At 44.1% G+C, this 26,874-nt stretch overlaps 1 protein-coding gene across 3 annotated transcripts in view; it reads left to right on the top strand.

Moving 5' to 3' along the window:
* The window catches only part of rerea (arginine-glutamic acid dipeptide (RE) repeats a), a 131,044-nt gene that overhangs the window by 48,503 nt on the left and 55,667 nt on the right, over positions 1-26,874 (top strand). For all 3 annotated transcript variants that reach the window (XM_053317183.1, XM_053317184.1, XM_053317182.1), the window contains 2 exons: positions 8,154-8,658; positions 16,619-16,689. In XM_053317183.1, the coding sequence (XP_053173158.1) occupies positions 8,298-8,658; positions 16,619-16,689 (432 nt within the window). In that variant the 5' untranslated portion in view covers positions 8,154-8,297. The remainder of the gene's footprint in view (positions 1-8,153; positions 8,659-16,618; positions 16,690-26,874) is intronic.

The raw sequence follows: 26,874 nt of genomic DNA, 5'->3' as shown, positions 1-26,874 counted from the left end.
GCCATTGTTGTTACACAGCGATAGATGCGAGGTGTAATCCAATATTTAGCAGTTGTTAGGTGTTTGGAAAAATGAAAAATATGCAGCTTGTATTTGCTGGAGGCATAGCACGCTATCAGTTAGGGATCAAGTCTCCATTTCACACATGAACAGGCAGAGTTAATCTGTGGATCACTACTGTACACTGCGTAGAACCCAGCCTCTTCTCTTATATTTTTCCAAAAGCCGATTATTCTAGGCCCCCGCTGCTAATGTTTTTGGAAAATAGCTGCCCTCTTATGGCTTATTGGTGGTTTTTAAGTGAAGACCCGGTAGTCCTGGTAGTAAACCATGTAGGTCTAACTCCTTCAAACTCTTTTAAAATTAATTGTGTGTATTTGAAGCCTACAAGTGTGGTTATCTCTGTGTGTGTGTGTGTGTGTGGCCTGTGTGTTTGTGTCAGCATGCAGTGAAATGCCACTGCTGTAAGAGGCCCAGTCCCAGGCACTGCATGTTTTATGAGCTGTCTTCAGAGGATATGGGAGCTCTGAACTCAGATCCTTCTTGTTCCAGCAGTGTTTTCATCACTCCTGGCCACTTCCTTCTAGGACTTTTTTTTTCTTCTTCTTCTTCTTTTTTTTTTTTTTGATGAGGGAGACAAAATTCATCCAGAAGCAGGCACTATTTACAACTCACCCTTGTCCACAGCTATAGTTTAAAAAGCGTGCCTCACAGACTCATGATTCATTTTATTCTCCTCATGCACACTGCAGACTGCGCTTTCCCTTCTGCTGAGGATCGCTGGCCCACACGACTGCGATGGTGGATGTCAAGGCTGAACGCTACACTGAATATTTCACTCTCCTAGTCACCTCCCCCGCTGACTGCTTTCTAAAGCCTTTTTTTTTTTTTTCTTGAACAAACACATCTCCAACTGGAGAAACGTTCACCCGACTGTCTATTTGCAGATCCTACACGCTGACTTGTAAGTTATAGCTCTGGTTGCGATGGTGCTGAAATTACCACGAAGGCTAACAAACAAAAGAGGATGTTATGCTTTTGTTTTATTTACTTTGAAAAGGCAATCATTCGTGATGGTTAGTTGGTTGGTTGGCGGTTAGGGGAGAGGCGTTTGCATATGAAATAATAGCCCTTCCTAATTAGAGGTAATACCATCCTGTGGTATCTCGAGGTGGAGGTGTTTTTTGGCTTGGATCATTATAAGACATTGAATGGAGGGATTGTCATCCACCCCTCCACCACCCCCCTCTTCCCACCCCCGACCATCTGCTCGAGAATAGAGCCGAATTTGCCACAACATAGCTAAATAATTTAGGCGGAAAAATGGTTTTGTGTAGTGACCTAATGGTTTTGTTTTTTGGGAGGCGTTCTTAAAGACATCCTTCAGTGCCCCCTCTGGCCTGCGCCTGTCAGTCTGAAACCTTAGAGCTGTCTTATCTGTCACACTAATCTATTTATGTTAGTTTTTCCTCTGTGTTGGCACGTCACTCTGTGTGGCATAGTGATTAGAGTAGCTGGAGGATGTAGGGCAGCCGTATGAATAAATTTCCTCCTCTCCCACACTCATTTAGACTACCAGTCGGAGTCGAACTGACGGAGAGGATCGTTAAGCTGATAGGCAGATCTATGAGGAAGAGTGGGGATATTTGATTGCAGAATATCAGTGGAAGTGGTACATGATTGAATGCTCAAATATTAATATCTCAAGAGTCCTTTTCATTCTAACAGACGACAAAATCAGGCTTTGTGTTTTTTTTTTTCTTTGGCAGTAAATCTTTTCACTACATATATCTGATTGAGAGAATGTCATGTAGCTCATTTCCTCCTCCCCCTCCTGCAGCTCTGCTTGGTTTTTATAGAGATAAATGTTTGAAGATAAATATATGATAGAGATATATTTTTTTTGTACAAATTAGCCTTGAATGTGTCCCCAGTGTGTGTTTATACGTTTTCTGACCCCAGCTTTACCTTTTGGATACATTTCCATTGCAACAACATCATTCACCAAAAACATTGAATTGTCAGCGCCTCTACAGAGGAGAGACACTAAAAAAAGCATAGATCTACAGAGAAACTCAATTAAGAGCCACATTCATGATAGTCTGTCACAACATACCTCACATTCTCCCAGCCTTCCTTATCAATGACACATTGGGAGAGGTCTTTTACTGGCTCGCTCACGATTACATTTCTCAAGAGCGTCTCATTTAGAGGAAAGGGGAAGGGTGACAATGGACAACCCTGGCATTTCCCTCAGGAGCCGTGTCAAAACATGATACCTCGTGAAGCCGTCAGAGCTGCTCAAATGGCCTTCAGCTTTCCTCCAGCCAGACAAACGCGGCAGACTGAGAGGTACTGTGTGGTGAAGTAGTTGGTATTAGGCTGTGAAATGAAGTCCAGCTCACAGACCTTGTAGTTAATGGACATCTTGGGTTGTGTAGCGGCCCCCTCAGGGCCATTTGGAGCTCTCATGGAGAGCACACAAACAGGGACTAGAGGAGGATTTAGCCGTCTTTTAGAGATGGAGTAGAGGCTTAAATCCTGTGGTGCACACAGTCTGATCCTCATGTCTGTGTGCATGAAAGTACCTGGGGACTGTTGGGCAGCGAATACGTTTGACTCACTTTTGTGTTGGTTTATATTACAAAAAAAAGACCATCTGATGCAATTGTTAACCCGGGGAGATTTTTGTAAATTGCCTCGGTTAATCTTTTTAGACAGTGATATTTCATTGTTGCAGAGTGTCATTGTGCACGAGAGGCTGCTCTTGTGCAGCAGTACTTTGCTTCTTTACCATGGGAGTCTCAAGGCAGGTTTAAATGTTGATGTTGGAAAGCCCCAAGCTATCTTTTCGCGAGCATGGCTTTTACCTACTCAACTAACCCCGGATGCCGGCTAAAAATAGAGCCTTTGTGAGCGCAGCTTTAGCAGAGGGAAAAAAGATGTGGTTACTCATCAGTGAATTGAAAAATAAGTGGAGCAGACAAGTGTCTTTGCCCTGCCAATGTGAACTAAAACAGAGGGCCTCTGAGAATAAAGCACACCATGATTGCACCAGGTAAGACAAAGCAGGGAGGGTGCAGAGACCACAGAGAATCCCTTATGAAATGGCCTACCCCTCGCCTCCAGCTGAGCCTTTCATTGTGCTGTTGTTTCTAGGGGGCTTGGATGGCAGCTCAGATTAGATCGCACTGAGTAATGGATTGGAGCTGACGAAAACCTGCTGCAGCTCGACATCACCACAGCTAGGATCCGTGCACTGCTGAGGATCTGGCTGGTTTATTCGGATCAATTTGAGTTGCCCTCATTGTTAATAACCCTGTGTATATTCATGCTAACATTGTTCTCCTCTAATCTGTATTCATGCGAGTATTTCATTCAATCCCTTTGCAAAGCCGGCCCTAAATCCTTGCCAATCACATTTTGCTACTTCATAATTCTCCAATTGAATATGCCATGAATGACTTTTCAGTCTCACTCCCCAAAACTGAGTGGATCACTGTGCTGCTTATATTGTTGGTAGATTATATTTTGCATTTAAATGTACAAATTTCAGGTTTCTCCATTATTATGTTTTTCTATAAAATACAGTATGAATAAATGTCCATCTTCTGCAAATTTATAATCCAGGAAAATCAATTAACAAAATTTGGCGGGATAAAAAAAGAAACCCTTCCAGCTGTATCAGCCTGTGTAGGTGCTCAAGCAAAGCGTGATAATTTGGATGTTTATCCTTAGACAGGTTTTGATTAAACCACAGAAGATGAGCAAGGATTTGGGTAAATGTGAGAGTGATTGGAATGAATAAAACATGGCTTTTTAAAAGGCTGTTCACGAGAGGGAGAGAGAGGAAAAAAGCTGTGTTTAGTAACAGAAACCTGCTGTGTGGCCATTGTGGGGGATAATGTGTTAATCGAGCCACAAACTGTGTGGTTTTTCAGGCCAGAGGTCTCATTTAAACAGGCTCGGGAAAAAGAAATGTATTTGAGCGGGGCCCCGCTGGCTGCTAGCCCTTGACTCCATTGCAGTAATGTAAATGGTGGATTAGGTGCCGTTTGCAGGGACCCCCTCAACTCCTATCCAGCCACTGCCCCCTCCTTCTCTTTTCCATTAAGACAGCTGGTATCTTTCAGAGGGTCCTGGCCCAGTGATTGATGTGTAATAGCTCCAAGCCTCACCTGCCCCCTCACAGCGTTATTCATCGGCCAGGCAGCCAGCGCTGCTTTCTACTGAGCACTTTGTTTCCAGGGTAGTGGGTGGAGAGCCTTCTCCCTCGCTTTCTCTCTCTCTCTGTTTCTCACTTTCTCCTTTTTCTTCCCTCTCAGCCATCAATACATTATGACTTTTCACCGCCACACTGCCACTACTTCACACTGACTCACTTCTTTTGACTCACTCAATTTGTTCAACTTCAAATTGCTCTTTTATCTGCATCAAAGTACAGCTACTGATGTGCAACACATTAACCACAGACACTTGAACATATTGCTAATTGACTACTAAGAGTTTAAACACAATTACACATGTAGATGTTTTTGTTGTTGTTGCTCTGAGGGTTAAAACACACAATTCTGTTAACATCAGTGAGGTAATTTGAGATACAGAATTTAGAAAGCAGTTGTGTAAAGTGTATCCAGATGCAAACTCATAGCACCTAGATTGTAAAGATACTTATAGAGGCTTATAGCAGCCCTCAACATCAAAGGAGAACAGGCCAGCCCTCCATTTGCAACAGTTCAGAGTCCTCGTTGGTTTCAGTGCAAGAGGCTTATGTTACTGATTAAAGGAGAGAAGAGGTGCTTAGCTCATACACAGATTCTGGCAGCCCCCAGGATTAGAGCGGTGCTATCAAATGCTACCTTCATCAATGTGTTCATTTTCCTCACACCTCCAAGACACGCTGCTGGATATGGACACTAAGGATGTAGTGATTAACAAAGAGGGACATTATGCTACGTTGTTTTTCTCTGAACAGCGGCTGTACTGTCAGGAAAATAACACAAAACTCAACAATCATGTTTAATAAAAATGTCCATAGGTGCACCCGGCAGACTGCAGGTGCAACAGCTTAAAATGCTGGGCTGCAATAAGTTGAGATTACAAAGTTACACATGCCGTCACAACAGTGATTTCCTTTACTTATGTATAAGGAGAAGCTACATTTACTTAAAGAAGACAACAAGTGTTCTGGCTATGACTGGGGGGCCCAAAACGGCAGTGTTGTATTCATCAAAATGCCTCAAATCATCTTTGTGGGACTATTTTAGATACATAAAAAAGGTGAGGGGGTTGTTCAAGAGGACAGATCTTCAATTTATAAAATATGTCTCTGCTAAAGGATCCAATACTTTGAAATGAATGCAACATTTTCAAGATCACCATTGAGCTATATATGCTCCAGTGCAGCTAATACACTTAGTAATAACTAAGTTAAAAAAAAAAACATTATTTAGTGGGAAGTTAGTGGACGAAACATTGAGTTGTTAGGGAATTAAGTGTCACTTAAATGAAGTAGTGGTGAGGTAAGAGTTACGATGTAAGAGCTTTCAGCTCAATGTAAACCAACGGTACCGAAGCAGGAAAAAGAGTCTTGCACAGTTTATAAATTAACGCTCACGTAAATGACATGTAATCCCCTCAAGGGCTTCAGTGCATTTACATCCTGTTGCTTCCTCTCATCTGTGTTGAGTCAACGCAAGGTGTGGTAGGTAAATACATATGCCAGCTGTTAAAGACTAACTTAACATTATGAACCTCCAGCACTGTACCATGGGATCTAAATAATTGCATTTCAGTAATAACACCTGCATAAGAAATGCTCTGCAGCAGCAACAACAACAACAACAACAACAACACAATAATAGACACGATTTTCTCAGGCTACAGGTAAAATTAAATTAATTATTTAAATGATTATTAAAAAATAATTTAAAAAATAGGCATGAATGACACATATCCTTGTTCATCTTATTCTTATGTTACTAATAATTTTTAAAAATACTATATTTTAAATATTAGAAATCAATTTAAGTCATTACTGCAATGTTCAATCCATCTTAATCTTGACATGGATCATTTATTTTCACCTCTGGTACTGTTACATTTGCAGAATCCTTGATGAAGTGTGTCCTATCTTTATGTGATTTTATCCATCCGTTCTATTGCCAAATCAATTAATGCATAATAATCGTCAAACTGGATTTTTCCTCAGACTATAATTGCACCATCAAAATCTATAACTGTTGCCCCCCTAATAGACACAGGAAGGGGCCACAGTATGAATTTTGGCTCTCAAACAGAGGTGTGTATCCACGGCGGGTGTGTGTCCCTGCACGCACATGCGCATCACAACTCTACTGAGCCCTCGCGTTTTTGTGTGTGCACTAATGTGTTCCTGTGAGTATATGCTGGCAGCCCAGTGGTCGCCGTGGTAACTCATCATTAGGTGATTAATGGGGCTGTGACGAGGCTGCAGTTTAATCAGGCCCGGTGTTTGTGTTGAAGCCGACGACAAGAGCAGCTGCCCTGTCAGTTGGTGTCTGCTCACAAGATGACAGCACCCGCTGCTGAGGAGCGCCGTTGTCAAACGCGCTTGTGTGTGTGTGTGTGTGTGTGTGTGTACGTGCCTGCCAGCCAAACACCTTTCTTCCACCTTCCATTTTCCGTCTATTCTTCACCTCACATTCTTTGTAGGTCTCAATAAACGCACGTCCACTTGCAGACACGCTGTGTAATTTTCACTCTAAGCTTGTTTTGCTTTTACCTAGCTCGATCTCTATCCCTCCCTCCTTTTTCACTCTCCCTCTCCCACCCTGCTATCACGACCATGGTAACGCGGGTGCTGATTGCCTGGTCTTATCCCTCTGGGTGCTGTAATAACTATTTCTAGTTAATTTGTTGCGGTGGGGGTGGAGGGGGCAAACACTGGCAGTAAATGAGAAGCCTCCTTTGTAGGCGCAGTGTGTAGGGGCAGTGTAGTGCACACAGCATGCTGCTTCAGCTTTGCCCACTTCACTGTTTATGGAGGATTTCATTATGGCATGTGAAAGTGGTAGCTGGGCTCTTTTGAGTGAATGACGATAGCTGAAAATGGCAGTGGACTGGGCACAGCAAATGACTGGCTCAGCCTCTCTCCTCTCTTTCCTTACCCAGTGGATTGCTGTGTTCTTCCCTCCAGGGCTGTCACTTCACATTAACACAGTGGTGACTGTCAGCCAGGGCAGAGGGCTGGGGTGGGGTGCAAGTCAGTGAGCCAGACTACACACATGCACACAAATGTACACACACACTCCATATACATTAGACCATGGTCACTTTTGGGGACATTAAATAGACTCACATTCATTTCCTGGAGACTATTTGCATAACCCTGACCCCAAACTTAATCACTGACCCAAAAATCAGCTTTTCCAAATTGGGGGCACAGCTTTTGTCTCCAATTGGACAAGCCGTCCCCGATTTACTAATTTCCTAAGTCTGAAATTTGTCCCCAGAAGTAGCCTATGACAGACCACACACGCACACAGATGAGTAAAATTGAGCCTGGTGTCATCACAGATGGTCTGCAGAGAAGCTAGCCAGTTAACTCTGTCATTGAGCTTTATGCTGTGTCTCTACAAACATTGGCATGGCATTACAAACGACAAGCAGCGTCTTGTACCGGAAAAACCCCTGGACACATTATCTCTGAGGAATTCTATTGGCTGCACGCCTCATGCTCAATGCACCACCACCTTTTTGTGCTGACTTCCTTTCAGCTTATTGTGTTAAAAATACTCTACATGAATCACATCTTCATACTTTTCGCACATTCTTTTTTCCATTTCTTTTTTTACCCTTTATAACTCTTTTACTGCCTTTCTGAAAGCAGGGAAATATGTTTGAGCAGGAAGCTAGAAGGTTCTGTTCTTTTGATAAAGCTGCTCAGTGCTCTCCAGGGTCTTCATGGTTGTGAAGGAGAGCTCCAAAAATTACTGTGATGCTGAGAAGAGTCAGCACAGCTGCCTGTTCTCTAGGAACCAATCTTGTATTTCTCACCCACAAAAGATCTCCTCTAGCGCAGGCAGCTTAGAAAATGAAATGTAGCCCCTGTACAGTAAGGATAATGGTTATGAATATTATAATTCTAATTGTTTTTCTTCTCTTGTCCACAGCTTTTCTGAAACACTGGGGTTGTTGGTGTGGCCAAATTTTCCCTGGATTTGACTAGTAAATTCAGAAGACTGAAGCCCAGGCTCACAGTCTACCTTTCACGGAGGCCCAGCCGTGAGAGGACTGAGGAAGGCACGTGGCGGATCATGACGGCCGACAAAGAGAAGGAGAGGGAGAAAGAGCGGGACAGGGACAGAGATAGGGATCGGGACAAGAGAGAAGCCGGTAAGTCCCGTCGGCAGGACGGGGACCGGGGTGAGAGTGAGAGCTCCAGGCCCAGGCGCAGCTGCACGCTGGAGGGCGGGGCCAAGAACTATGCAGAGAGCGAGCACAGCGAAGATGAGGACAACGACAACGGCAGCACAGGTGGAGGCAGCGGCACGGCCGAGGAGGCCGGCAAAAAGGGCAAGAAGAAGACGCCTAAGAAGAAGTCACGCTACGAGCGCACAGAGAATGGAGAAATCACCTCCTTCGTCACAGAGGACGATGTTGTTTACAGACCCGGAGGTAAGTCCTGGTCATAGCTAATTTAATTGTCAGCAGGAGGGCTGCACATTGGGCTGGTCTCTTACTATATAAAAAACAGTCCAAAACTATCTCCATTCATCACGCTTTCCTCTTTAAAAATAATCTTAAACCAGTACACTCATTTACTCTTTATCTTACTTTGCTCTTAATAGGCTGATGAATATTTTAAATAACCAGTGATTCATTTCTGGGTTGTTAAAGAAACCATCATCTCTGTTGCAGTAAGCTGCTGAGGGATTGCCCATTTTCCAAAGTAGTACCTCTCCAACAGTACTCAAGCTAGAGGCCAATGCATCACATAATCAATTCCAAGTTGACCCACTCTGTGCTTTGTCTCGGGCTAAGTCAATAAAGCAAAGTGGTGCTCGACTAGATGATGTGATAGTGACGACAGCCATGATAATGATTTCATCCCAACACCATCTGACTCATTGAAAGTATGCTATCTCTTCTGGGGCCAAAAGGTACTCTAGTTTCCTGGAGAGATTTTTGAGCCGCTGTACAGTGTCTTTATTATGTCGGATGAATGAGGCTAAAAAGAGAACCAACCTTTTCTGCTGCTGTAAACATGGCCTCTTTTTCACCTACTGTTTAAAAATTGGTTGTACTAGCAGGGGGAATGTCAACACTCACTGTCGGAAGGAAGGCAGGCTAGCTAGCTCTCTCTCTCTCGCTCTCTCGCTCTCTCTCCCTCTCTCTCTCTCTCTCTCCCTCTCTCTCTCTCTCCTGTACCCACTGCACCTAAATCATTGCCGCTGTGTCTTTTCATTTATCTAGCAGCTAGCAAAAGGTCAAGTAGTGGGGGGGGGGCACACATTGCTTGGGTATTTAATGGGAAGATGCAGAAAATTACAGCCAGCGTGTTAGGTAATCTTCTCCAACAAACCACCCCTACACACATCCACACAAACACTTAGCCTTCATTTTTTTTCACTTCAGCCACTGAAGAAACAGCATCAAGTAGGTGCAGTGAAACAGCCAGACCTCCCCACCCCACACTCTCCATCCAGCTATCAATCTCTGTGCTGGTATCAGTGGAGGTCCTCAGGCAAGCAGTCACACTGAACCAAAGCCTTGTTGTTGCTCAATCTCTATTTCTGTTTTCTAACGCTCCACTACGGACTCTATTGAAGCCTTTTTTTGCTCCGCATTTCATGTTTAATAGAGAGAGCACCGGCGCTTTGTCTCACAGTCAACCATGCAGAGAGGGAGGAGAGGAGAGAGAGCTGGGGTGGAGGTAAAAAAAATGGAAGCAGTCAGTCACATCAATGAAACATTCAAAAGGCATATAAACAAAGTCGAGTGTCTCAGTGGATTAGCCCTGCCGAATATTTATATTTCCACATCCGAGTGAACAGCAGAGCCAGTGTCTGGTTGATGGAGAATATTTATGTTTCCTGTCTTTTCCTTCAATTAGCTTGACAGGTCTAGAGCGGCCCGAGTGTCACAACATGCTCCTGCCATGCAGACTGTAGCTGTTAGACTGGTTTAGATTAGGGATGAGCCAGGATTGGGTAGTGGTGGCCCAGGTGTCGGTACACTAGTTTGTAATTTACCTCCTATTGTCAACATGGAAGATCCTCCACCTCAGCAACTGACCTCCTGCTGTCTCCTCTGCTTATTGTTCAAGTGATAAGCCCTGTGTGTGTGTGTGTGTGTGTGTGTGTGTGTGTGTGTGTGTGTGTGTGTGTGTGTGTGTGTGTGTGTGTGTGTGTGTGTGTGTGTGTGTGTGTGTTTTCCTCCTCCTGCTTTGGTCATTGGTAGCAGCCTTCTTGCAATCAGATTTGATGTGTGCAGCTTAGGCAGGCACAAAGCCTGCAATGGATTATGCTTTACTAAATGTTAAATCCCTTTATAGCCGTCTAGTGACACACAATATGTAAAACTGACCACCCTGGGTGAGGGATTTGCACAGCCACAGACATGGGGAGAGGAGAGAAGGCTGTGATGGAGAGCAGCGTAGAAACCAAAAGAAATTGTGAACCAAAATACTGTTTTGATTGCTTTTGTTGTTAGAAGCTTTACAGACACACAAGCCCGTGTCATCACATAAGAAATAACAGGTAAGCTTATATTGAAATAGTCTGCACACTCCCAATCTCAAGCCACCCTCCAATCTCTCTGCTTAGCCCTTCTATCCCTTGAAGATGGGTTCAGGCGGCTTAGTGCTCATCGATTGGATGGGGAAGGGTGGAAGGAGAAGTGCAATCGGCCGATAGGTTGGCCCGCAGCTAACTTCAGCTCTGTTGCTGTTTAAAAGGGATGGAGGAGCGGTTCTGTGGTGGTGGCCAAGAGACTGTGTACCGGACTATTTGTATGGTCGGCTACTAGGGGTGAACAGCCCGATGCAGCGCAAGCAGACATGCCCAATCGATCAGTGCCCTGTGGCTGAGCTCTCACCACTTCCTTAGGCCCAGTCCGACACCCCCAGAGCTGGTTCTATATACTCGTCTCCCCCCTCTCCACTCCCCCACATTATAAATCCTCTCTCTGGAGATTATACACACTGCCATGGGGGGATCAATAGGAGACACCCTAGGAGCACGGAGACACACAAAAAACTTTTCAGTTCACACACATACAATCACAATCTCACTGTGACACGTATACATGCACACACTAACACTTACTGTATACAAAGCATGTTTTTAACAGTCATAGACACTGTCCCTATCTCTGTCAAGCACACTCCTGCTGCACACACAAGCTTGGTCTAACAGACACACACACACACACAGAGCACCGTCTACAGTGCTCATCGCTGCTCTCCACCGCAGTACAGCTCTGCTTGGCGCTGCAGGTGGCTGGCTGCCATAGTATGTCTCCTTCCTTCCTAACTGACTGACTGGCTGGCTGGTCTGTTTAAAATGGAGAGAGCTAATGGAAACCACCCCCCCCCCCCTCTTCACCCCCCACAACCCACCCACCTACTCCTTCTGCCCTTCTTCCTCGGTGTATGTCACACAACATGGCTGCCACAGTTTCAGTTGGTTAACTGTGGCAGCAGATAAAATCAAGACTTGATTTAATTTAAGAATTTCCTCTTCAGAGAGTGATAGGTTTGTTTAGCGAGTGCAGCGTATAATACAGGGAGATTGCAGGCTAGCCTTAGAAAAACACCTTGTGCGTGTGAGTGTTGGGGGAGTTGTTGATGTGGACAGCTGGCACTCCTTGCCGCAGCCACCACAGAACCCTGGGGAGTGTGTGTGAGTGTGTGTGTGTGTTGCTGTATGTTTCATGTGTACGCAGAGTAAGCTGTGCAGCAGGAGCATGTCTGACACACATGTAGCGCTGGATAGCCAGCCCTCCATCTTCCTGTCTTCTAACTCAGGACCAACTGTTGGCAGTTGCACAAACCTGCCATGTTCTCTTTGTTTCTGAGGGCTTCAGGATTTTGTTCTCAAATATGTCAGCTGTAATTTTCCTCACGTTGGCAGGTTTAGAAATGAATGTTAGTATTGCTAAAAATGTGCAGAAACTGTATCGGTGCAAATGCTGACATCGATTTAACTACATTTGGGTATCTGCCACATTAAAAGACGAAAATTTAAAAATGTATCTTAATGCAAGTGAATTTTGCACTTTTGTAAGTGTAAAATGGCATTCACTAAGGGTTGAGCTGACCCACCAAACCTTTAGATAATCAGTTCTGTAATTTGGAATCAAACAAAATGATCTCAACTTAATTCAGTGTCTTTTAAATGAAACAGTTAGTTGTTTAAATCTAAGCTACCTGCCATGTTATCCTATCATCTGTCTGAATTTCGCTGCCAAGATATTTGATTCAGAGCAAAAAAAATCACAACACGTCTGAATTCTGCTGTCAGTGTGAATCCCTGTAGGGAGCCAGTTTAACGTGGTTCAGTAAAATGCTGGATTGGTTATTCTAGAGCCAAGACACCGTAGGCTAGAGCTCGATTAGCATAGCACATCCCCTCTGCTGCAGAGTCTAGCTGTCTATCGGTTTGCTGTTTCCAGTCAAGCTAGCATGAGGGACAAGCCCTAGGAGTCATCTTATATTGAAACATAGCAGTGTGAATCTGTAGCGTGTCGCTAACCGAACAGATCTATTTTTAAAAAGCCCTCTCTGCTCTCCCATCTCTCCCCACGCTAGAGACTCTGGGAAAAGGGCTTTTTAGTGAAATCCAACCACCTGCCGACTGCTAAATGAGAAAGCGTGGGCTAGCTGAGAGGGAAAGGAGAGGAGGAGGAGGGGGGTGTTGTCAAAGAGCCTCTGTTCTCCCCTAGGAGCTCAGTCAGCTGTAGGCCTGCCCTATTGTAGAGAGCTGATGGTATCGCTTGCCAGGTATTTCCCACTGCTTTTCCAGTGTGAAGAAGGGAGAGCTGTTGGGCTGGTGGTAGAGGAGAGAGGAAGGAAAGTTGGGGAAGAATCAAGTGTCTGTGTGCCTTCAGGCCTTGATTGCCTGTTACACCATCCCACTGGGGCCGGCCCAGCAGGAAGTGGCGCAAAGCAGCTCTGGTCATCAGCTGGTCTCCCTCACAGAGGCTCTGTGGTCGGTGGTGGATCAGTAATAACACCAGTCTCCCTCGTTCTCCCAAGCTCGCTCTGTCTTTCTTGGCCCTCTAGTCCCCTCACACCCCTGTGGTTCCATTATTGCATTCCTTGTGCTATTTAATTTTGGGATCAGTACACTCAAGGGGGGTAGCTTTCCTAAAGCCTCGCACAACTCTGCTGTGCGTTAGTGTGTGTGTGTGTGTGTGTGTGTGTGTGTGTGTTGTCCTGTGCATTCGTGCATATGCGTCCTGCCAGTTTGAGCCGAGCACGGCTTTTAACAATGCAGGTGCCCCCTCCCTCCCCCCACCACTGTTTACAAAACATTGGCATATATGTCTGTGTTCACAATGTGACTTTTCCATTGTTGCTCGCTCGTAAAAGAAAGCCAAGCTGATATTATCAAAGACCCCCCCCCCCCCACACACACACACACACCACTCCCCCTCCCCTCTGCTGGAATGCTGCAGCAAATTAAATAGCATCTTATTTGCTTGGTACAGAGGGAGTCGGACACGGCTCTTTTGCTGAGGCTAGGTGTGTTTTAGATTAGACATGCTTGGCAGCCATAAGAGAATGGCTGGCTGAACAATGAGCTACAGCTGAGAAAATTGCTGCGTGTATATGTGTGTGTGTGTGTGTTGCAAGGCAACAACAATGACTATTCCATTGCTCGAGCTCAAACGATGACCGTCAAGATCAAGTTTCAGTGTCATGTTTGGGTCTGAGGAGAGGCGCTCAGTAGCTTCATGATTATCTCCCTGTGTCGAAGTATTGAGCTTTCTCTCGCTCTCTATCTGCTTGAGTGGCGTGGCGGTCGGCAGTGGATTGCAGGGTGGAGGCGAGCAGAGGAAGAAGTTAAACTTATGACTGCTGAGGGAGTGAGAGCCTTCGACTACAAAGGCTCTGCTATGGTTCTCCCTCCTACAGCGAAGGCTCCATCCATCCAACCAGCACACACTTCATCCCTTAAAAAAAAAAGAAGCTGCCCATCCCCCTACACAGACCCCCACCACAGCTAAACCCTTCGTCCCTCCCCTTTTCCACTTCTCCACTTGAGTGAGGAGACCCACTTCCAAATGCACAAAATGGCAGGAATGTTTAACAAGCCAGGCAGACCCCGGAGGAACCGTGTGGCCCGCTTCGACGACCGCCCTCCTCCACCCCACCAAACCTCCCAGGGCTCTGTTGCCTCCTTTTTTTTTTTTTTGTTCAGACGGCAGAGTCTGAAGCATTAACTTGGTTTTAACTTTCACATTCATTGAGATTCGTGTTGTAGTCGCTTTCAGAGAAATGCCCTTGAGGTAGTAGGCTTCCAGCACCAGGATGAATTCAGAATGCTTTTGACGTTCGAAGAATAGACTCGCTTTCTGTCTGTGAATGATTAAACTAGATCCCTGTCTTTTTTTTCCCTTTTTTTTCTCACCACCTATCTTTTTCACTCTCACTGTCTGTTCTTTATGCCTGTTGATGTGCTCTGGGGTGCAGACAAGGAGATTCGGCCTCTCTAAATGAATGTGCCGACGAGGTGAAGGGACACTAAACCCTAATTCCCTCGATTTGACTCCTCCGAAACATGTCATCTCATTCAGATTAGTCTCTTTTGTTCTCGGCCCTCCCCCCACTCCCTCCCTCCTTCCTCCTCTACTACCCGCTTCTCTCTCTCTCTCTGTCTGTCCCAACACACACACACACACACACACACTGTGTCGCTCACAGATCACACAATAGCACTGATGGATATTTTCATTCATGTTATCTTGTAAATGACTTCCAGGGATGGTGTAGAGGAGGGAGAAAAAGAAGGAGAGGGGAAAAGCGAGAAGAGGGCAGTACTGAGAGAGATATAATGCGTCACTCAGCCAGTGAGGGCGATAACCCCCCCCCCCCTTTTCCTTTTAGAACAGCTCATTCAGCCCACAGCAGATAACAAGCCCACCCTGGGGTTACACACACACACACACACACACACACACACACAGCCTCTCAAAAAACAAAGCCCATGATGTCACAGGCACACTCATACACACCAGCTCCTCTACAAATGGTATCTTGGGTGTCAGAGCCATTTAATATCTTTGCCACCCCTCTTTTCCTTTGCAAGCGGTAAGATAAACTACAGCCAGATCGATAACTCTGTTGACACAAACAAATAAATAACAGATGATGGCAGTGTCAGACACCGAAGGAAAAAAAGCTAGGCTCACATCTTTTGTGAATGTGAGTAAAGTGCAGCTTAGTCCCTCTGCACCGAAGAGCTCAGCCTGTGTTGAAATGAGCACCGGAAGAACATGTTGTTGGTGTAAATCCTACCTACGGTGGCTTCTTCTTTTAATTAAACCTTATGAAGCAGCTGCTAGATATTGTAGCATCGTAGCTTCTCCTCTCCATGGGTGTGCTAATGTGTTAATGTTAGCTTACAGTGCTATCAAACAGTAGGCAGAATCAGCCCGGGGATCAGTCAAATAGCCTGTTACATTGCATCCATTTGAACAGAAGGTCAATATTCATTGTGTGTGATCTATTTTTTAAATCAATTAAGTGTCAGCTGCTTTTAATTGCTTTTCCTGTTGAGCTAGCAAGAAATCTCTATCACAAGTCATTATTTATACCAAAATGTATGTATTTATCGCTCAGTTTGATCACACTAGTGTTTCAACTTAGAGCCAAAGGTGAATAAGAGACTAAAGCTAATGTGACTTTTGTGAATTCAAATCTCTTTTTAGATAAAAAAAGGTAACCCATGGCTGTTTGATGAACGTACTGTGCCAAGCAGAGCAGTAACCATTAGCCGTGTCCCCCCGCCTACTCCTCTTTTCTTCTCGACAGAAGTGGCTGTGTGTTTTTTGTCCGCTGCAGCGTAAATGTTTTTGTTAAGGAGATGAGGGTTCACGACCCGGCCATACCACCAGTCACATTCAATTTAACAGCACAGCCGGACAGGGCCACCTCCTCTCACACAATGCTTTTAACACTTATGAGGGTTATGTAATTTAGTGACATTTTAAAACATGAATGAGAGAGAGGGTGTTTTTTTGTTTTTTTGTTTCACAGCTAAGCAAAGCTAACAGGCCATATGGTGCACTGACAAAACTTGTATTTTGTCGGAACAGTGATGGGGGTGTGGGGGGGTTAAAGCCAGTATTGCTCACTGGTGTATAAATGGAGTGGAACAATAACATAATTCCCCTTGGGCGTAATGTTTGCTTTGGAAAGGCAACCTTGTAGCACTCCAAAAGTCCTTAATCCTATTACTCGCATTCCAATTGAATTTGACTCAAGGAGAAAAAATGTCTCTTCAGCAGAGGTAACAGCACACAAAATAATATATTACTGAGTCTGGCTGCACAAAAAACAACATGAAAGCTTTGAGAAGTGTGAACATCTTCTTTCTAACTCACTACTTTTCTTTTTTCTTACGTGCAGATTGTGTGTACATTGAGAGTCGGCGGCCCAACACTCCCTACTTCATTTGTAGCATTCAGGATTTCAAGCTGGTGAGTAGTATTTTTTCCCACCTTCTATCTGTCGTATTTATGTCCCTGTATCCTCATGCAGAGGAGCTGACGCTCCACAACACCCGTCCCATATCACAAGCTGGAAAACAAGCCACACTTTTTCTAGAGAACTAAGATGTCAGAAGAAATCAGAGCCATGATGACCTCTGCACCTCAATTAGGAGATGAAAAGCAGTGTTTTTGTTACGCTTGGGTGTCGGATGAGAATTTAATACAACTCACAGTGAATATCCTTTTTAAAGGGTCATGAAGAACAATAAAAATCCCTCTGAGAATCTGTCTTGAATATTAACCACCTTTGCAATCCAGTGGCAGTGTAATAATGCTTGTAATGGAAATAAAGATGTTTGTCGATGCACTTAATTGATTTAATGAAGGAGACCTTCACCAGTTTTCAATTGATTCTGTTTTTAACAACCTAATGTGGCCAATTGCCGCTTTTGCTGAATAAAGAAAGAAATTAGTTTTTAATTTGCTACCGAGAGCAGCTGATTCATCAGGCTTGGTCAGTTTAGTAAGGGTGCTTGTTTTATCAGCAATAGGACACCTAAATATATCATAGACACACACACACACACACACACACACACACACACACACACACACACACACACACACACACACACTTTTAAAATTGACTTTCCCATTCTGCGTTGACCGTGTTTGCTAAAGGGGAAGTCATATTTGAATTTAACCAACAGGTTTGTCTTTGTGTTGATGAACAAAAGATGTATCAGTATTAGATATGTGGTTAGATAGTTTGCTACACTGGCAAACAAGCTACATGCAAACTGCAGGAAGTCTTTAAAGTTAATATGTTATCTGGAAGAGCTGAGTTATCTAACTTCTCGTTTTTACACTTCAGTAATAATAGTTGGCTTGGTGCACGATTTTTGTCAGAGTTCAGTGCACACAAACAAGTGTTTCTATTGGCTGAGGAAATTTACAGGTCAAAGTTCACCAAATGAGAACTTACAGGGGAAGCCTGAAATGGATTGTGTAACTGAAAGTGATTGTTTTTAATTGGTCCTTTGTATTGTTTCCAACTGCCATGAACGCAGAGCAGAACACACTTCAGTGGTTACTTGACTGCCACCTATTCAGTAAAGACTACAGGAATATATAATCGATGGGTGTGTGTTGCCAAATGAAGCAGCATCTAAGCCTGCATCAGCGAGCTTTGGCTGTCTTTTAACAGATTGGTTGTCTAAGCAGAGCACAGAGGGCCCGGTTAGGGGCAGCAAGGCCCCAGGGGGCCCAAGTAATGGCTGCCAACAGCCAGGGTGATGATGGGAGGTCAGCTCAGAGGCCACAAACACCACGTTTGGAAAAGGTGGAATTGTGTGTACGTGTGTGTGTGCAAGCGCGTGCTGTCTGACTTAATCGCAGTGTGTGTGTGTGTGTGTGTGCGTGCGCGTGCTTTTTGACTTAAGCGCATTGGCACTTGTGTTCCACGTGTGAATACTGTCGGGTATGAAGGGCAGTTGTTGTGTGTGGATGGGGCTTTAAGGTGAACTGCAGGCCGTGCAGAGGGGAGGACAGCCAGGCCTCACAACAGCAGGGCTTTAATCGGATTGCTGCTAGAGAGTGCTGAGGACGGCAAGAATCCCTCCCCATGCATGGACATGGGCGCGCACACACGTACACAAAAACCCATACACCTGCACCTTGATTAAGAGTGCCAGTAGAAGTCTGGGGCAGACAGAGGTAATTGTCCAGAGAGAGAGAGAGAATACTGGCTCCATTAGTTGACCCCTCTCTCTCTCTCTCTATCTCTATTTCTGTCTCACTCTCTGACGCTTTCTCCCTCTCTCACTATGTGTCTCTCGCTCTCTGTTACTCCCTCCCCCCATCCATCTGTAATTAATGAACAGCCATCTGCATGCCTGTATGTGTTACCCTTGTCCTCCTATGTTAAAACAACAAGCCCCGCTGGCTCTCTAAACAAGTACAACGTTTTTGAATGAGCTTCACTTTGTCGCTGGGCTACAAATCACAAAAGGTTGGCACCATGTTGGCTACATTGAAAACTCATAATCTCTATTTACTAGACCACACAAAATCCTCTTTTAGGATAATATCTGATGATAGCTGATTTAGGTTGTAATTGCACATGCTCGTATAAACTACCATCTAGCTGGCAAGTCTCAAATCTAACCCTGCACGTAAAACTGGGACACACAATCGTGCCTCTGGGAGGGAAAAAAAAAAATCTTCCAGTCATTTCTTTCTCTTGCCACCACGTATTGAAAAGGAGAGACAACAGGCAGTTTCAGATCTATGTAAGTGAACCACGCATTAGACTCATTCAACTCATTCTCTTTATTTCCTATCCCTCCAACTCCAACCCCCACTTTTTCTTGCCGCACAGATTATCGATCGACCCCCCTCCGTGCTGGGGGGAACAGGGGCGCAGCAAAGGGGGAGGAAATTTCATTGCTCCTGAACCAAACAACCTCATCAATATAGCCCCTCGTGCACCCTTCTCCTTTTTTTCCTGTCACTCTCTCCTCCCCTCAGTCTTTTAGGCTGCAACAGTCTCACTCGTGTACTTTATCTAATGACCTGTGAATCCAATTAGTGGTGTGTAGAAATCCTGAATGCAGCCATCAATCTCTCCTGCGTGGGGAAGAACAAGGATTGAAGCCCGCCTCCATGTCTCTTTATATCTTCCTCTCCCTGTGTGTGTGTCTTCTCTGTGTTGCGATGATTCTGAGACAAGTCTTCTTACATGACTGTGTTGCTTCCTTATTGCTTCTGGACACGCACACACATACATATACAGCACAGTCATCCAGCAATAATGCATGCAAAAGTAAATCCATTCTGCAGCATTATTGGGGTCATTTTGGACATAGAGGACAATCATTTTCCCTGGTTTGTTTACTCAACAGTGGCAGCTTCAGTGCCCACTGTAACCTCTGTGACATATTGATCCAGCTGTATAGATTTCAGTCTCCTGCCTTCCTCCTAAAATGTCTGCCCAGATACAAAGGTGACCAGTAGGAGGCCATTTTAACTGTTAGAGAAAATTGAGAGTGGAAGCATGACATCTAAATGTGGCCCCTTTTTGTTATTTGTTGTTTGCTAGGCCCAATTTTCTGCAAAGAAGTTTATAAAATTGAAAATTGAAAGCAATAGAACAATGTCACCACAAGAGAACTAAACGGTAGAGCAAATCAATATAAAATGTGAATTATAGGAGAAAAAAATGTTATGAGGCCGAATATTTCTTCAGTGCAAATGCAAAAAACAGACTAAAATTGTGTATTAAGATTTATCTTTAGAAAAATCTTTGATTCCCTCTCATGTGATCAATTAGGTCAATTAAGGGCCAACAATCCTCCACTGTGTTTTCCCAAAAGGATGAGATTCAGTTTACAGCTGGTGCCGTGACCTTGTAATGTGTTTACAATCTATATTTGATGAGAGTAATGCAGTGAGCCTGGTGCTGTAGACTGTGTGTGTGTGTGTGTGTGTGTGTGTGTGTGTGTGTCATTTATATTCTGGTCATTTATATCATGCAGTTTGTGAATTTGTGTATGTTTATCTGATGAACAATGAACATGCGCACACACACAGGTCTGCATGTGTGTCGGTGCGAGAAGAGAACATAAGACAAAAAGCCATCTGAAGACGACTGAGCACTGAACAATCTGCAGCCATAACTGCCCGTTGACCCTGGCTTCAACCATCCATCCTACTTTCTCACCTCGATTGTCTCCTTCGTCTCCATTTTTCTCTCCTTCCCACTCTCTCATCTGTCTGTTTCTACACTTCACTCCCCGCTCATCCCCACTCCTCTTTATCTGCTGTCACTCACCTCCCTCCCTCCGCCCAACCCATGTTCTAGTCATTGTGTCCATGTCCTCGACGCTCATTGACCCCCTACCTCCCTCTCTGCTTGTATCTAACCTCATTTGCTGTTATTGGCCAACTCAGCTGTGTTCCATCCTCCCTCCCTTCCTTCCCCACATCCCTCTCTCTGCCCTCACCCAGCATCCCTGTCTCCCTCCCTCTTTCACTAATGGAGTGATTGCAGCGTTTCTCCCTCCGGGAACAGGGGGGATTGAGGAGTCCAATACGTCAACACACACCCACACACACACACAGTCTCTTTCACTGTTATCCTCATACATACACACACATTCATCTTTACTCCTGGATCTCCCTGCGTATGGACATTTAATTAGACACCATGTACAATACTATTATCTTGCCAGGATCATACGTCTCAGACCTGATCAGCTTAAAAGGATGAGGGATTTTCTTTATCATAAAAACAGTATACCTACATGCATGTGTGTATATTGTGTTTACATCCGTTTAAAAACACAGTGTAAGGTTATAGCCATCTCAAGGTTGAATGTGCTGTTAGTGCTGTGAGATGTGCTGTGCACTGGTGCCTTAAAATGTGTGTCCAGTGAAAAACGCGCTGATGCAGTATGTCACTGTCCACACATGCACATTACACATGTGTGTTATTGTAGCTTATTGACAAGTATCAATCTAATTGATGGGATGTGTTGAAAAAGGAAGTGTGTCTGGAAAGGAGAAACCTCAGCTCCTGTTTATTAGTGTGTGTCCTTTCATTATGAATGAGCAAATGCTATAAATTTGCACATGAAAAATTTAAAAAATCAGAGGAGTGTTGTTCACTTATATCACAAATATATTCCAACTAACTGGGATGTTTACTGAAGGCTTTGGATCTGATCTCTCTATCTTTTCTTGTCCATGTTTACACTCTTACCTGAAAACTGTGAAATGCAACAGAAATATTATTAAATGATCTTTGAAAATGAGAAAACGGCAATTCCTTCTTCTCCACATTTTCACTCAGCATCACGCTATGTGACATTTGTTTCTAGAGCCATAATAGAGAGCAGATATTACAGTTGTGATTCAATGATGCACAAAATATAATCTACATTTTTATGAGACATGAGAAAAATTTCCCCGCAGCAGTTTACCTACCAACATGTTCTCCAGTAAAGTGTTTCAAGCACAATTTTAATTTGAAAGGATGTTGCAAATTTAAAAATAGAGGTCAAGTTATACAACAAAAATGTTGAGTATTGATTCTTTTTGAATATCCCTAGTTCTGTGTGTTAACGGCTATATGCATTGTTGATGTGTGGTTACATGTATTCAAATTCATGTTTGTGTTGGACGGATGTAACAGCATAGCGTTCCCAGTTGTCATGTAAATAATGTGTACGCCTCTACTGCATACACACACACACCAAATTGTATCTCACAGAACTGCTTCCTGATGGTCTCACTCTCAGCCAGTCATACAGCTTCAGGAAAATGCCAGCTATTCAAAGCCCATAATTAAAAATGTTTGATAAAGATGCAAATATATGTGCATAAATACGCATGCTTAACATGAGCAGTTATTAGGTTTTCTGCAGATCCTGAGTGCAGCCCTAATGGAATCCAAAGTGCTGAGAATTAGCTTAACAATGAGATCCACTGGCTAATTAGGTTGAGGCTAGCTTGTCTGTGCATATTGAGATCCATGCAAAGGTATCACTTGATGTAAAATGAGGCGTTGGGTGAGTGGAGTCCCCTGCCACCGCTCTGATCCTACCACAGATTTCTTCCTTTATGTAAAGCTGCAGTGTGTGTGTGTGTGTGTGTGTGTGTGTCAAAGTGCCCTGTGATGCATACAGTAGTGAGTCAATGAAAGACACAACGTCAGACTGTAATGAACAACCTGTGCATCTTCCGTCAAAAAGTCTCCCATTGGTGCCGAGCCATTGAGATGATGGTAGGAGGTGGACTAGACAGGCATCACTTGTCACTGCCTAGACAGCTGAGTTCCCCATTTTCACTATTTTTAGATTTCACTATTAACTGTGTTGTAAATGTCACGGTTTTGTAAATGTGAAGACTCAGTTACACCAAGTTTTTCCTGTTCTCCCTCTCAAAAAAAGAGACATTATAGTCCATTATTTTTCTGTGAAGAACGGTTACACTGTGAGGAAAATTGAACAAAACGAGATAACTGTGTTAAAATGTCTGTAGGCAGAACCAGCGCACAGCAGGCTAAGTCCCGCTGCAGAACCAAAACAAACCTTAAAATGCTTTGCTGCAGCAAATTGAGGTACACAAAGTTACACATGCTGTCATGAGAGCAGTGCCCTTTATTTGTCTTTGAGGGGGGCTGCATTACCTAAAGGAGACGAGAAGTGTTCCGGTATGGGAGTATCCAGCTATACATGCTCAAGCGGAGGTAACTCACAAAGTAGTACGTATGTTAAAAATAATTACTTAAATGACAAGTTATTATACTAAAAATTGAGATGTTATAGAATAAAAACTAAATCAGAGTAGTGGTAGGTTCAGAGTCGGGTTTTCAGTCCACTGTAAACCAGCGGCAACAAAGCTGGAAGAGGAGCATTGCACTGTTGGCATGTAATCCACTCAAAGGCTTCAGTGCAACCATTCACATCCTGTTGCTGCATTCATATGTGTTGAGTAAATGCTGGTATGGTAATACATATGCTAGGTGTAAATTAGGAACTTGTAGGCTGACTGCATTGTACCATGGCTTCTAAATAATAGCATTTCAGTCATCAATAACACCTGCATAAGAAACATTCTCAATTTCTTTCTTTCGCTTTTGCTAACACCGCTACACAAATAGACAGGATGTTCTCAGGCTGCATGTAAAATTAAATAAATGATTAAAATAGATAAATATGGATGACAGTTGATGATAAAAACATTTCAGTATGTTACCTAAATTAACATTATTTTCCCCTAGGGGATCAATAATCTTCACCGTAATCTTATATTAGTAATAATTAAAACAATAATATTTTAAATGTTAGTAATCAACTAAAGTCATAATTACAGTGTCCGGTTGAGGCTTGTCTTCGCATGGATTATTTATTTTGAGACTATCTCTGCTGCTGCTACAGTTCAGCCCTTTGTTGCAGGATCCTTGATGAAGTGTCTGTTTTTTTGCTCCCTCTTCAAAACAAAACATGCTCATCCATATTATTGTGAAATGAATTAATGCATAATAATCGTGAAACGTGATTTTTCCTCAGACTATAATCGTACCATTAAAATCTATAATCGTTGCATCCCTGTTCCCTCTTTTTATCTTCCAATTCGACGACCCTCCACCCCACCCCCATCAAACATTTTGAAATGCAATTATGGATCAGTGAGCACCGCCATCAGTCGCACTTCTTGTTAATATTTATCGAGTGGAGCGGCAGCCGCTGCCATCTCTTGAGAGAGGGGCACTACAGTCATTAGGGGCAATTTTCCGTGTGTGTGAGTGAGTGCCGCTCAGCTCTTCTTTTCATTCCATGGTCCACTCAGCTGCCGTAAGCGAGCTGGTATATTTCACAGGCGTGAACATGTGGAGGTGCAGCCTTTCACGATTGTGTGTGGGGCTGTCTTAAGTGTCTGCTTGTCTCTGTGCTCTCTGTGAGCAAGCAGCTTTGACAAGAGCATCTAGCCGTCTATAGACATGGCCGGCCAGCCGAGCCTGCTGCAAGCTGTATGATTGAAGCATTCTGCTTGTATTGTTCCCCATTGAGTAGCAGCCTTAAAGCAATAGAACCGCTGCACAACAGCTACTAAACGCTGAATGGCCATTCATTGTCACTTACCTTTAAAAGGAAAACAGGCCAGAAATAGTTGCTGACATTATACTTAACTGTGGTAGGCTGGAGCAGGTTTACACATGAAATGGATTTTTTCTCTCAATTTGAACAAATGAATCTGCTCAGATGACTCGCCTTTATTTGACAAACAGCTCCCTCCCTTTCCTCCCCTCACAGTTGGCTGTGACTAGACCCTGTGAGCAAAGGATTTTTTACTGCTGCTTAGGCAGTATCAGGTGACTTTCCCCATTATGACCGTTTTGATTAATGCTCCTCTGTGAGGTAAGCTTCCCCACCAGCCCTGCCTCCCTTCTCCTCTGTCTGTGCACACTTGAAATTTCATTGAGGTGGAGCCATTAATACCATTCTTTGTAATAACATTAGGTCATTTAGCTGAGATGTTGGGGTCACTAGTTGCCGCAGCTGCTATTTCTATGCAGGCATGCTCTTAAGCAGACACAATCAGCTGGACTGACGAGTGCTAGTTTGTACCCTGGTGTCAGTTTGCAAGCTTGGTGCATTTCTCAAATCAGATGGAGACAGGCACGCATCTCTCAGACAGCTACAGAGCTCCGTCTCTTTGAGGAGGCAGGTTAGATTGATTGTCCACACGAATGCAGCAATGAATAAATAAAGCAATACAAACGGCAAGGTTGAGATAACAATATAGTTCAAACCCAGTGAGGGGAGGAGGCTGAATTCAGCTCTGCTTATGGGTATAAAACTACCCCCCTCCTCCAACCCTCTCCTTGGCCACTCTCTTCTTTCTCCCTCTTAGTCCCATCTTTTCATCTTTTTGGACAGATAGCACGTTCTTTTCTCACCCTTGCTGCCCTCCCTGTGCATTAGCTAAATGCTGCTATGGAAACTAGTTGTGCAGCCAATAGGATTATCTCTTTCTCTTGGATAGAAGACGGGAGGGGAAGGGAAGTGGAAACGGAATCAAAATGGGGTTTTGTGCGTTTTTATGAGTGGTGATTACCTTGCCAGATGGAGAGGAGAGGGTGCAGCCTCTGGGGTGGGGTGGGGGATGGGGGGGGGGTTGAAGGGCCAGGCCAGCGGCCATAGCATTTTCATAAGGCTCTAAGCTCAATCAATACCCACCCTCTTTGACCCACCACTGCTAAATTATTCAGCAAAGAAGCCTTTTGCCCACCCTCTCCCTCTGAGTTTCATTTGTTGAGTTGACTTTTACTGGCTTGGAATGCAAATTTGTCATGTCATTTTTTCAGTGACAGATGTCATTTGGGCTTAGCATATATATCCAAGTGCTAATTTCACTCCTGGTTGCTGAGTCGTTGAAATATTCAGTAGTGCCTCAGACACTTACTTTTTTTTCCTTTTTTCCTGGCACATCACAAGTAAAAATGTCTCCTCTGATGTCTTCACTAACATCTGAAGCAAATTCACTGCACTCCGACGTGGAGCACTACATTTTATCTTTAAAGCAGAAGAGCAAACAGACAGCACACGTCTGCTTTGATGAGAAAGTGGGAAAACAAATGTAGCAAAGATGCCACGAAAGGCAGGTAGATTTGACACTCTTAAAACCTACAGGACTCTTAAACCCTTTGGTTGTATATGAAAATAATGACAGGGCCTTTTTTAATCACCTGACCAGGTCTTGCTGTTAAAATGAAAACCGTCTACTCCTCCATGGGGGGGTTGCATGCTAAATTAGAGGGTGAACAGTCCTTTGATGTCGGCTAGTGTTCATAGTATCTCATAATCGCTGGGGCTATATGGTTTTGACAGTAGGTATCATAGAATTAGTCCCCTTATTTTTTCTTTACTCATTATTTTTCATCTGCAAGTATCTCCAGTAATATCTTCTAGTAGCTCGAGGGAGTATTGTATTCAGGGGAGAATCTCTTGCCTTGCCACCCAGCGATGAGTGTAGTAACCAGACACTAAACACATTTGCGTGGATTGGTCAAGCTTTAATTGGATTGGCCTCTGCTCTGAAAATGGACGGCTAATTTTACCCCACCTCCTCGTCCTCTACCGATTTACATTTCCTCTTCCCTCCTGTTCCTGATTTTGCTTCCCTCCCCCACACCCCCTCCCCCCCCACCCTTAGCTTAAGTGGGTATCTGGCATGCTTCAACACTGGTTCTCAGCTCAGCTCAGTGTAATTTCCATCTTGTCCAATGTGTGACATGCCAATAAAAAAAAAAAAAAAAAAAGAGTGAGAGAGAATAGAAGAGAAGGAGGAGGAGAAGGGTAACGCTGTGGAAGTGGAGATTTACAGTGGTATCGGGTTCACACGCTTCAACTAGGGCCCTACCCCAACCCCCCCACCCCTTCGTTCTCCCTCTCCCCTTTTAAGAACACATGGTGCAAATTAACTCTCACCAGTGGAGAGAGCAGAGAGAGGAAGGAAAGAGAGAGGAAGGGCAAGGGCATCGGTCAGAGAGAGAGAGAGGAGCAGGCACGAGAAGAGGAAATTTCAGGGATTGCTGTGAGGTCTGAGGAATGTCTACACTTTGTACCTTGGAACCCGCTGCCTCACACAGCCCTTAAAACAACAGCA

Source organism: Scomber japonicus, chromosome 4, assembly GCF_027409825.1.
Source record: "Scomber japonicus isolate fScoJap1 chromosome 4, fScoJap1.pri, whole genome shotgun sequence".
Lineage (NCBI taxonomy): Eukaryota > Metazoa > Chordata > Actinopteri > Scombriformes > Scombridae > Scomber > Scomber japonicus.
Note: the sequence above shows the minus strand (reverse complement) of the source record. Positions and strands in the feature narration are given on the sequence as shown.